The sequence below is a fragment of the Seriola lalandi genome, unplaced genomic scaffold, assembly GCF_002814215.2.
Source record: "Seriola lalandi dorsalis isolate HSWRI2012SDOR001 ecotype SW California unplaced genomic scaffold, Sedor1 jcf7180002054890, whole genome shotgun sequence".
In the NCBI taxonomy this organism is placed as follows: domain Eukaryota; kingdom Metazoa; phylum Chordata; class Actinopteri; order Carangiformes; family Carangidae; genus Seriola; species Seriola lalandi.
The window spans coordinates 749,679-762,632 of NW_019525442.1; the positions used below are offsets into that span (position 1 = coordinate 749,679).

General features: G+C 38.5%; 1 protein-coding gene across 1 annotated transcript in view; it reads right to left on the reverse strand.

Annotated features, from left to right (window-relative positions):
• The window catches only part of naaladl2 (N-acetylated alpha-linked acidic dipeptidase like 2), a 367,789-nt gene that overhangs the window by 235,901 nt on the left and 118,934 nt on the right, over positions 1–12,954 (reverse strand). Inside the window, exons 3-5 of the mRNA XM_087180108.1 lie at positions 11,635–11,811; positions 9,007–9,184; positions 6,435–6,596 (exon numbers count right to left, since the gene is read on the reverse strand). Of these exons, the coding sequence (XP_087036234.1) occupies positions 6,435–6,596; positions 9,007–9,184; positions 11,635–11,803 (509 nt within the window). The 5' untranslated portion in view covers positions 11,804–11,811. The remainder of the gene's footprint in view (positions 1–6,434; positions 6,597–9,006; positions 9,185–11,634; positions 11,812–12,954) is intronic.

The window sequence follows — 12,954 nt, forward strand, 5'->3', positions numbered from 1 at the left end:
AGAGTTGAAGCTGTTATAGCTGCAAAGGGTGGGCCGACGTCATATTAAACCCTATGGATTAAGAATGGGATGTCACTTAAGTTGATGTGCGAGTCAAGGCAGGTGAGCCAATACTTTTGGCAATATAGTGTACATCAACGTGGATAGAACACATTTTAAACAACTTACTGAGCCAATGTGATCTTAAACACTTGTTTGATATCTGTTTAAAACAGTTTACAGCTATGAATCAACAGCATTCATTCTTGTCATTGAAAATAGTTGTTTCCAAGGTCAGTGGGTCAATCCCAAATCACTGTCCACTTTCATCAACAGATGGCTCTCAAACTGCATTGCTGATCTCTATTGCAGGATCATGACATCTGATAAAACTCCATCCATCAATGGAAAACGTTGTTGAAAATTGTTGTACTTGACTAGCCATTTGTTAAAAATGTTGCTTTTAGTGGACATTGAGCTTAAACCTTTGCATCACAAAAGTTTTAATCTACCACACAATTCATCACCAGTTCCTATCCCTGCTGCTGCAAACACTGGCAGTCTGCACTACATCAACACTGTGTTTGTGTACCATGGCCAAAGATGCTCTCTCTCACTCTTATTGTATTCACTTCCTGGTGCCTGCTCACCCTTTCCATCTTCATTTGTTTCTCTCATTCCCTTTTCCATGTATCCACCTCTCCCCACACACCCACCCACAGTCCCTTTATATCAGCAAGAAATCATGTTCATGAGAATAAAATATGTCTCGTCTATATTTTAACACCAAACACTGGGACAATGAATGTTAGAATAATTTAAATATAACTGCTGCAAATTGCATAATGTCTCAGTTCAGATGCTGTCTTACTTATTATGCCGTGGATTTGTATTCATCTATTCAGCATCATATTGCTATTCACAGTCTTGATGTTATTGGGAACACCAAACACAGTGTTATTTTGACAACAGCACTAGTATCATACACAGACAAAACCCAGGCACAGAGTTACAGCAGTATGCAAGTCTGCATGAATTTCACACAAACAGTGCTTTATGTAACCAAGGTTGACATAATGTTAGAGAAAGAAAAGAGTTAAACAGTCATTTAATGTAACTGTAAGCAAATAAAAGAATGCTAGCTATTAAGTTAATTAGCGTTACTACTCATATTGTAATTTTCTAATAATGTCAAGTGTCATTTTGTATGTTTAATTGTCTAGTATACTCTCCCTTTAACAGGTGCGGCAATAACAGCCAGTCAGTTAAACTGTAGCTTAGTATAGTAAGGCATAAAAAGTCATAGTATAGAAAGGCATAAAAAATTGTTTTAGAACTTGATGCAGACAAAAGACACTAAGTCACAAAATCTTCCATCTGCTGCTTTAATTTTAGTTATTTTAATCCGTCTCCAGCGAGTCCTCCAATACTGTAATAGCAAAATGAAATCACTGGAGCAGCCATTTAATCTGTCAGTTATTTTTCTTATTAAACACATCATTTTCGAGTCTATACATTTCAATGGAGATTAAGAGCACAAGGTGACCTCTTAAAATTGCCTGTTTTGTCTGTTTTTGTATTGTTTGCTTGATAAATAACTTACAAGATGAAATGATCATTAAAAAATGTTGATTCATTCTTTTGTTGATAGACAAATCAATAGAATAGTCATGTCAGTACAAGAATAAAACTGTATCCAAAACCTTCATAAAGTTAGTAAAATATGATTCAGGCGTAAAGAGTAGTCCACAGATTTAGCCCTGCACTCCCATAACAGTGTCAAACATTTTTAACAAAAAAGGAAAGAAATTGTAGCAGAACTAGAGATAGTGTTTTTATTCCACACATTCTTCTTCCTTGTCAAAACTGCTACCTACATTATCCACAATGCAACTTAACACAAAACCTAATTCTAACCATAACTGTAAAAACCAGGTCTTAACCCTCAAACAGCCATTTGAAGCCGTGTCAGCAAGTGAGGACCAGCAAAATGTCCTCACTTTTCCAAAATGTCTTCAATCCAAAGCTCTAAAACTCAAATTGGTCCTTAAAAATGCATAGCCATACAAGTATACACACACACACTCACCCACCCACCCACACGAATAAACAGCAGCAAGACTACAGCCATAACAAGATAGTGATCCATGACATTTGTTGTCCTGATGCCAGCACAGAAAGATCCACATCAGCCAGATAAAGCCATATCAGCTGGATTGCCACCCCAGGACATCATCCAGCCAGAATCAGTAGCAATTACAGCCCAGGGGTTAAAAACAACATCTCCAGGATTACCAGCTCCACAAAAAATGGGAAAAAACTCAGTAAAAGCTCTCAAACTAAATGGTTTTGGTTATACTGGCGATAGCCCATGTGTGGGACTATAATGCAGAGAAACCAAAAAAACACAATATAAAAGGCCCTTCTCTACAGCTGTGACACTGAATTTATTACAATAGTACAATTAGCAGGAGAGGTAAGTGTAAGAAAGGCTAAAATACTCGCAGTGGGAAACCATCTTCTAGGGATTTGAACTTAATCCAGTTTCTCTCAGAGTAGCTCCTTGTGCTTACAAACTTCTTTGAAGTGTAAATTTAAAAAAAAAAGAATTGGTTGCATAAAGTATCTACAGTGGCGAGTTTGTTGTTTTGCCTCGACACCTTATTGAGGGAAAAAAACATTGGATGTCAATTGGCGAGAAACAAGGAAGAATGGAAATATACACTATGCTAAGTACAGTCTTTCAATTCCAAACAGTACACGTGTTGATTGTTATTCGTTGACTACGGAGCTACTCAGGTAGATATAACAATCACTTAATCTGGGAGAATGCCACAAGCCAAACAGCAATTAATTCACACCAAGACATTTCCCCTGTCCAGTCACGAAAAGCTGGTAAAATATGCTCCCCCTCTTCCTTTGTCTCCTTGGTTTCCCACTACTTCTCTTTGGTCTTTCTCTGTCTTGATAGGTCCTTTCATGTGTCTTTCACTTTGTCTGCCACTGTCTCGCTTTTGCTTCTCTTCTCCGAGACTCAAAACAAAGTAACTGTGGCAGCTTAATTTTTCAAATTTCTGTGCCTGATAAAGTAAAAAAAAATTGCCAGGCTAAAAACTGAGGTACACTTAAAGTTTTAAATATACAGGAGCATTGTTTGCTGAATGAAAGAGTCAACCCATCGGAAGCATTAGTGCAGGTACATCCGTTATGGAAAAAGTCCCTACATAACATTATGTGTTCTCAAAATCCTACTTAAATAAACACACTATTTCTGGAGTTCATGATTAGTGACTGACAATATATTACAATTATTTCTTGGAATTTGGAATGGAAAGAAGCTGATTGGTCGAATCAAGACTACCTGGAAAAGAAGGATGTGTTTTCAAGTGGACTGTCTGGTGGTGAACTGTCTGTCTCATTTGTTATCCGAACACATAGCAGAACAGTTTCTAGTAGTAAAATATAGCAAAAAATAAAGTAAATACTTCTTGTGACTCAAATATGAATTCAGGCCTTGAACCAAACTAAACAAACTCACTTACCCATTTATCTACTATTTATGGCAGATGTCAAGCAATTAATCTCTTTCAAGATCTGCCTTTGGTAACCATTTCCCCCATTTAGTGAGGGGGTCCCCAGATCCTGTCTTAAACCTCCAGAACTCATCGCAGACTCACTGGGGCCACCTGATAATATCAAATATGTTTCTTGTTTATGAGTTAGAATCAGGATGATTACGATTATAATTACGCCTGTCCCGAAGCCGCTAACGATATAAACATTTTGGTCTTTGAGGCTTACATGATCTAGCATACAACTGTTGACTGATATTAAAACTGACCTCAAATTCTCACAGAAGAATAGACAACCCGTCATCCCGACTCATTTTGCCTCCTGCTTTAGTTTTTTTCTGCAAAGTTTTACTTTCACCACAGTATCCATTTTGTTTACGCTTCTCCAATAATACCTTGAGTGCGGGCATGTTGGAGATTAGAGAGAAGAACATCTGTGAAAGTTCCCTTATGTGCATGATGCAACACAACTTCAAAATCAGTTAGGATTTTAAACTTCCAGTAGTCTAAGCCTGCCCTTCCACTGTCAATTCTCAAATACTTTTATTTACTTCAGCTCCAGAGAGAAACAAGCCTTTTTTTGGCCTTATATCACAAACATCAGGGACTGTTGAGTTTTGTAAACAGTAGCTTAACATCAGTCAGGAGTCCAGCAACTAAGAATCTGATGGACTTTATTAAACTATGAAAACATTTGTTAAAAAAAAAAGAAAGAAATTCGACAACAGAGTGGTGACTGTTGTCGTACTGATATAATTAGCGATGTGGACATGTACGTCATCCTAAATTTACGGTGTACACTGTCTTGGGGGATGACGGTTATTCCACCCCCATTTTTTACCCAGCTGTCATTAGTGGCCAGCTTTTATTTGTTCATGCTGGCCACACTTCAAAATATTATTAGAATATGAGAATATTGTCTTTTATATATTTCTTTTATATGAGAATTGGATATAATATAATATAGAATAGAATATATATAAGTTTAGATATCTCTGTCTCTCTAAATAGCAAAATACTATAAGGAAACTGTTTATACATTCTTTCTTTGGTGAAGACCAAGTGAACTCAAATACAGGTATGAAAAAGTCAAGTATTTTGTATGCATATTTTGTATACCCCCCCCCACACACACACACACACATTCCCTTCAGACTGCCAATAAATGATGCCACTGCTTGTAACTCACTATTGCAAATTAGTTGCATGTGATTTCAAATTTGTCAGAGACGCGATTGCTTCTTTATCATGTGACATCAGTTTTCTGACTGAAAATGTTTCAGTGTTTTACTGCTTCATAACAAGAATGAAAGGAGGTTTGTTAAGGTCACATGACAAAAACCGTAACATGAACACATCGTACCACTTGACTGGATGTTTCAATTAAGTCCTCCACATACGAAAATGTGGCTTATTATACAGTTAGGTCAACGACCTGCCACAACAGTTCAAGAGTAAAAGATAATATGGGGCCGCAAGTTGTTATTCACGCTGGTCTATCATGCAGGGTAGACCGAGGTCAAAGATAAATTACTCATAACAAATGATATATTAATTAACTGAGGACTAGTAGGTGGAGAAAATAACCATTTAATTTCATTAGTAACTCTCTCGCTGTCATCCATCAACAGAAACAAACACTCCATCATCGTTACAGATGGTAGAGATGTAGTGTGTGTGTGGGTCTTTGGTGGTTATGGATGAGTGGGTGGGGATGTTTCTGGCACACTGAAATGTAAATGTGAGAAAATAAATAATGAAAAGCATGGAGAACTCAGAGAGAAACCATGGTGACATGATTGTCTCAGTTCAGTGGCAAAGCCAGTTATCTCACAGAGACACATACACCCAGGCATCCCATGATCCCTTGGCTTGGAGAAGGCAGCGTTCAGGTTGATAGAGGTTTGTATCAGTTTAAAAAAAAAAAAAAAAGATTTGCTACCTGGTTGAGAGTCTTTATCTCTTTTTTCTCTACTATCTCAGTCTTTCCCTTCATCTTTGGATAAAAATAGTTCAGCGTCTGGCCGGAAGGAAACAGGTCAGGCTGTTGATAATGGTAATCTTAGACTTGAGGGGCTTGTTTGTTTTCATACCTCTCTGATACCTCCTTTGAACATTCATTGAACTCATCTCCATCAAAACAGCATTGTTTGGTTTTTCCAACAACTTCTTCCTAAAATCCCTTTCTTCTTTTCACACAGACAACTAAAACCACTTTGTTAAGGTTTATGGAAAGATCATGGTCATCGTTAAAAGAAGAGGAAATTTGTTAAGGTTCGGGAGAGAACGTGGTCATGATTATTGAAATCAACAGTAACTGTTGGTAGGATGGAAACAGAGGTCGAAGCTGAACACTTTGTCTTTGTATTAATGTTTGGTCAGATCTAGGCTAACTGAAAGGACTGCGGTTTAGGTTAGGAAAAGGTGTTTACAATTCCAAGAAACCCATTTAAACCCATTTAGGGAGTGGACAGTGATCTCTGGTGTCAAATTCAGAAGCTTTGACATCATGGGCGATGTTTGGTTGGGTTTAGACAACTACTTGAAGATAGAGAAAGATTGTGGGCAGACTTAAAAGAAAACAAAATTTACAGTTCGTGGGAGGATACCACAGCAGTCGCTCTCTCTATCAACTCTCTTTTCCACTGGATACATTACCACAGGAGCAATATAAAAACTATTGAATCAGTTTGCACAGTCCATCATCGTGATTTCTATTCAAGTCTTTGCAACCGCTCAGCACCACGCCCTTACTAAGAGGCCAGCATGATTGAAAATAGAATTTGAGTGAGTGTCTGCCTTTGTTTCCACTTTTTGTCCCCAACAAAAGTGTAATTCTTTCAGCAAATTGTGACTTTTTTTTTTTAGTTTTTAGCAGCTTACCTCTGAAGAGCATCTATCTTGTCAGCTGTAATTCTTCTCAGCAGTTCCTCCAGCAGGTCAGAGCTATCGGACGGGGGAACAGGTGGTTTGACGTTTGGCGTGTGAGTGAACCAGCCAATCAGGAGACCCAGGACGAAAAGCCCCACTGCTGCCAGGAAGTACCTGTGAATAGGGGAAGGTTACAAATGAATCAAAAGCTTTCAACAGCATCTCACAGTATTCCTCAGCAGATTAAGTTTGTTTATCCTCTAGAAAAAGCTGGTAGGACGCTCTGAACAAAAATTAGATGATGGACCTTGAGTAAGGATTGTTCAGTCTAGTATTCCCAAGATCAAGAAGGGACCAGAGTCCTTCATGTAATTTTAACACCTCAAAAGTGAGACAGTGCTTGTGCTTGATTTGCAGTTTAAAATTTAATAGGCTGCTATTACCTTTTCATACCAGTTGAGTCAGTTTTTGATGCTAGTGGCTCAACACCTAAGGGCATCATCCAGACCTTGACTTCAAGCACCCTGCAGTGGTGCTCAGCTAGATAATGCGCAACCTTTCCCTCCTCACAAGTGCTGTATCAATTGCCTGGGCGTCTGGGAATATGCTAGAGGTACTCAGGCCTCACTCTTACTCTATGTGGCACAGTCCTTTAATGGCAATGAATCAGGTAACAGATATATATATTGGCTATACGATGACATGAGAAGAGCCTTGGTCAAGCACTGGTGTCAAGTTCAGATGATATGTGGTTGCAGCAGTGAGGAGACAAATGCAAGGACTTCCAGTCACTTTCATTTCCAATTCAATTTATATCAGGGAAAAGGCAAATATTTATTCGTAAAGTCATGCTGATATGTGTAAATTGGTTAATGGTAGGGTCAGGACCGTCTTCAAAAGAGAAGATTCCATCATACAGCTTATCAAACACAATCAATGTACCACATCTTTATCATGTTTCACAGGATATGAGAATAGTTTTGCATAAATAAAACCAAGGAACAAGCCATTAATCATGATGACCGTCTCTATTTTCATATTGATCCATGTTCTGACCCTGTAGACAAAATAAATTAGGAATGTGGATACAAGCCTAAGAATGTCTGTGTAGGAGTATAGCTCTGTTGGGCAGTTGGTTGGTTTGGCCACACAGTTATGATGCCATCCCAATACTATGGTGTACTATACTTGACCTGACCTCAATATACAGTTACAAAATACTCCAGAGCAATACACTTATCTTGTACACTTTATATTTGTACTTTATTTTAATACCGTTATCTAAATTATGACCCAAGATTATACTATAGTTTATACAAGATTATACTGCAAGTTTCAGTCCAGACCATAAGTACTTGGTCGGCTACACATTTTTTTTTCTTCGGGCTTTGTGTTTAAGCAAATTCAGTTTGAAATAAAATAACAGATACTACATGAAAGTGCCAAGTCTGAGCCTTAAATTAAGTAAGTTTACATCAATGTAGAAAGAACTGTGTGGGTGATATAACCCTTTGAACATCTAGTTCAAAGTTTAGGGGTTCAAAAGTAATTGGACAGATACACATAAAGCCAAACAAACTCCCTATGTTAAATATTTGGTGGAAAATCTGTTTTAGTTAATGACAGCCTGAAGTCTTCCAACCAGAGACATCGCCACACACTTTGTATCTGCCCTAGTGATGCTCTCCCAGGTCTTCACTGCAGCCGCCTTCAGCCCCTGCTTGGTGTGGGGTCTCTCTGCCTTAAGTCTGATTTTCAGCAAGTGGAATGCGGTCATTCAGATCAGGTGATTTACTTGGCCAGTCAAGTATATTCAATCTCTTCCCCCTGAAAACACCTTGGTTGCTTTGGCTGTATATTTTGGATTTTCCAACTGAATGATGAAATGTTGTCAAGTGAGTTTAGATGCATTTCATTGAATCGGTGCACAAAGGATGCTTATTTATGCATCTGCATTAATCCTTCTGTCAGCAGTGAAATCATCATAAATGCAAGTGTGCCAGTTCCATCTGCAGTTTTACATGCCCGAGCCATGACACAACCACCAACATATTTGACAGATGAAGTTGTGGCATTGGGTCATGAGCTGTTCCTTTTTTTTCTCCCACTTCCCTCTTACCATCATTACGATAGAGGTTGATTTCTGTTTCATCAGTCAATAGAACTATGTTGTGGGTACTTTTTGTATGTTTCTATGAAGGTTTACCAGTAGTTTTCATTGTGAATCATCTGAGATTATGATCATGAAGTACTCTTTTGATTGTTGACAAGGAAACATGTCCTCCATCCTCAGGGATATTCTTGAAATCCAGACTTTAGATGAGGTCACATCAACCTGCTGGTGTGGACTGTAAATATGATGAAGGGTTACTTCTGAACAGCCTCATGGTCCTCTAAATTCTTTTGTTTGTTTCTTGTTACTGCTTGTCGTTACTGTGCGCTTTTGGACAAAAAATGTCCATGTTGGTGGATTTAGTTACTTCCATAAGTAAATCCACAGAAGCAGACATATTGTAAATATGAACTCCAGTACCTGCACTAGACTTGAGTTCTACAAAGGCTACTTCAGCAGTCCTTGAATTACCTGAGCAGGAAGCAGTGGAGTCGTCGTTGACCTTTGAGGGCAGGAGCCCTGGTGAAGTGGGAGATGTAGTTGGGATCTTCTTGGAGTCGCTCAAACCGTCCATGTGGTGAAACTGAAACTGACGGCTGGATGGGTTCCATCAACTCAGGGTCAGGATCAGGGCCAGGGTCTGAGCATCCTGTAAGTGACAACAGTGAAAAATTAGAAAATTTGGTCAATTGGGGGCAAATCTATGAAAAGAAATTAGCTCAAAGCACCGATGTGCATAAGTACTGCCTCACAGACCTGCTAGCATGGCTGTAGACTCTCTGTCTTTTTGGCTGGACTGACTGATGTAGCATGAACAAGCAGTGTTGCTGTCCTGATTTCATTCAGGAAACATGAAGGGGATGGAAGGACAATGACAACAGGGCAACAGACACTAGGACGAGTGAAGACCAGGATTAAATAATGTATTTGAGTGTGGGAATGCGGTGGAGGGCAGAAAATGTATATTTAGGTTTTTGAAAGCAATGACACTAAATAGAACAGCTTTCAATAAAAGATAATTGTTGTCGTTTATTTATTTTGTCCAATGACATCATGGTTGTAAAATCTAGATTTTACCAATGCAGAGCAGTTTGGAAATGGCTTAGCAGCATGCAGTCTTAATAGGACACATTTCAGCCAGTATTTTGTACTTGTTCTGTTGTCTGACAACAGAAACATGTAAATGAGAACATCTTTAGCTGACACATGGCAGAATGCAAATAGACTATGACACAGTCCATCCATATACTTGGTTTTGACCTAGTCTTGGTAATCTGATGACTCTCAGGAGACTCTCTGGGTTATGTTGAGATCACGGTGATGTAAAAACAAAATTTCCTCACCAAGGTCAATACAAATTTCAATATTATGATCATCATATTTGATCAAGAGAAAATAAAATACAAAAATCATTGCAAGCTCAGCCTCTATGGTCTTTTCTACCAGAGAGACAGTTAGAGTTGGTTATAATTTACTCGGACTGGAATGGGAATTCTGTAAATGTGAAATAGAGTCAACACCTAATGTTTAGTTTTCAAACAATCAGTCCACTTGCTTAGGGAGGCATTTGTACGGATAGAACACCACCACTGATACAGAACTCCAGGCACAATTCAAAGCTGAGAAACTGAAGTCTAGCTCTAGGGTACTTTTGAAGTTTGTCTCTTTTGCAGCTGTTGGCAGTGGCAAACCTCTCACTTTAAATACAGTATTTTATCCCAGTGACATGTTGTTTTCAAATTATGTGTAAGAGTTTCTGAAGATTTTCTCTGCAAAACATATTTTTAGATCATCAAAAGCCTGAGAGAAGCTTGTTTTGGCATGATGCTACTATTCTGGAAAGAAATCTACAAAACTTCAGTTACACACTCATAAACATGCACAACATTGCGTCATCAAGCTTGTACATGCAAGTAAAAAAACTGATACTTATTGCATTAAGATACATCACATTAGAAAATGCAACAATACAAAGTGTACATATAAATTAGATTTAACATTCAACAGCTGATTTGAGCAATATATTGTGTTGTGTTGAGCTGTTGGAGTCTCATTAATGTGGAAAAATTGTTTATGAATAATTCACATGCTCATCCTGTTAACTGTCATGACATCAATCAGACAATATTAATTTACATTTAATGAGTTTAATTGTCCTGTTAGTAGAGCAAATGAATCACCTCTTCATAATCACATCATATTGCTTGAAATGAGATACACGGCAATATGCATCTTTGTAAAAATGGCTGGTGTATCACAATTACCTTTTACACAAAGGACTTTGGAAAAAAATAGCAATTTTCAACTGTGGATTAAATGTGTTTGGCTGCTAATGCAACTCAGCAAGCGAAACTTGGAATCTACTGCACTGATAGGGGCATTTAATCAATTTAATTACAAAAAATGATCCTAAAAAATAGCTATTGATTCATTTGAAGCCATTGTAAAATACTTAACAAACATACCAGTGATTACATTATATCAGTATCGCTGTGCCAAACTAATTGTGTCAAAATGTCAGATTGTTTGCAAAGCACCACTGTCCAAAGTCTCTCTGATGCTGGCCTAGAGGCAGTGATGGGGCATACATGTAAATCTTACTAGCATCCAAACTGCTGCAAGAGAAGATTCTGGAGGAATATCCTTACTTCTGGCACTGAGCAATTGAAGAGTCAAACACCCCTGTACAACAAAGAGGTGTGCTACCATAATTGAATACCACTTCAACAACTTAACAATCAATGGCGATATTCAGATAAATATTAATAATCACCCAATCTTCAAGCATGCTTTCGACTCCATCTGTGTGTTGCTTGGAAATCATTCTGCTAAATGTCACTGAAGAACTGCACCGCCTGGCAAAGGAATGATTATTTGCTATCAATAAATCATTGCATTTTTTTTCATTTCAGGAAACCTTGCCAGGTATATGTAGTAAGCAGCTATGGGGGTTTTACGCTCTGCACTGTACTGATTATTGCCCCTCAGCTGTTCTAAAATCACTGTAATCCATGGCCATTTTGGGCATATTGCTTTATTTTAATGTATCAGCAGATATCTTAACTGACATGGGGGTTATATCATTCAAGCAAATCCTACCGGATCTCTGGCAGTCTACATGTTGCATCTGCATGCGGTCCATGCTGGGTCCTGGCTCCTGTAGCTCCTCCTTGTCCAGGTCCCAGTCAAGATCCAGACTTCCAGAGCAGTGCAGAGCCTCACCGACCAGTGGGCCACCCTGGGCATCACACACCTTCCTGTATGCCATGATGTCACCTGGAATACACATGCGTCCAATTTTCATTCACACAGTTTCCATTTTTCTGTCACTTATCCTCTGTCGTACCAGGAGGAGGAGAAATCATTTGTTAGTGCAGTTAAATAACTGGTTCATTGCAAACACCACATAGCTTTTAAAACAGCAAATGTAGGGTATGACACAAACCTCAACCCTGGTCCTAAAGTATATCTTTCCTTGTTTCTGGTCCTATAAGCCTAAACCCAAACAGTAACCCAGGACTTAGTCCAAAAATAATACAGTTTTAAACATATTGATTCTACAGTTACCATGAAAATGATGAAATTGGATGAAAGAGGTCCAGCTTGAGCAACAGATTCATGAGTTTGAATAAATGTCAGACACTATAACACAGAATTTTAAAACACTGGAAATTTAGCAGTGTCACCAGGTAAACAGCAAAACTGCCCTGTTCAAAGTGACTGCATGTATTTGATTGGGCAACGCAGTGTGTTGCCAATTGACATCCACTGTGTTGGTACAAATGTCAACAAATGATAACATTAAGTTCATTCCTACAGCCTTATTGATATAATTGAAGGGGGTGCATTTTATTGAGTGTCACCTAAACATGGGCTCCATTCAATGTTGTCAAACTGTCCTCACTGCAGATGAATATGCTCTTGTTTTAGAGAATTGGTCATCACTGGATCACAAGCACAACAACGTGAAAGGTAAATAGGATGGAACAACTGTTAACTTGCTATGTAAAAGTATTAATACATAACATACTAAAATGTTACAGATCTTTATAGGAAGTACATTCCTATACACTTAGAATTTGACCCAAACATTTTTAATTAGCACAATACATGTTAACGGGCACAATCCATGCTGGGACCTGTTTGTAGTTAAACCAGGCAGTGTGTGTTGAAAGCCTGGTGTCAGCTATTTGGGTCAGTTTAAGACTGCTCATTCATGGTAATGGATGTTATATTAGTGCTGCATATAGTGGAAAATGTGATAAATGTAGTTAAAAGCTACTTGGGCTAAGTGACTGACCACAGCCTCTCAGCACACAATTATGAAGACAAAGAGCACCGCAGGGTGCTGCACAGGGTGTGTGTGTGTGTGTGTGTGTGTGTGTGATTTCATAGCTATATGGGGTGTGGCATGAACTG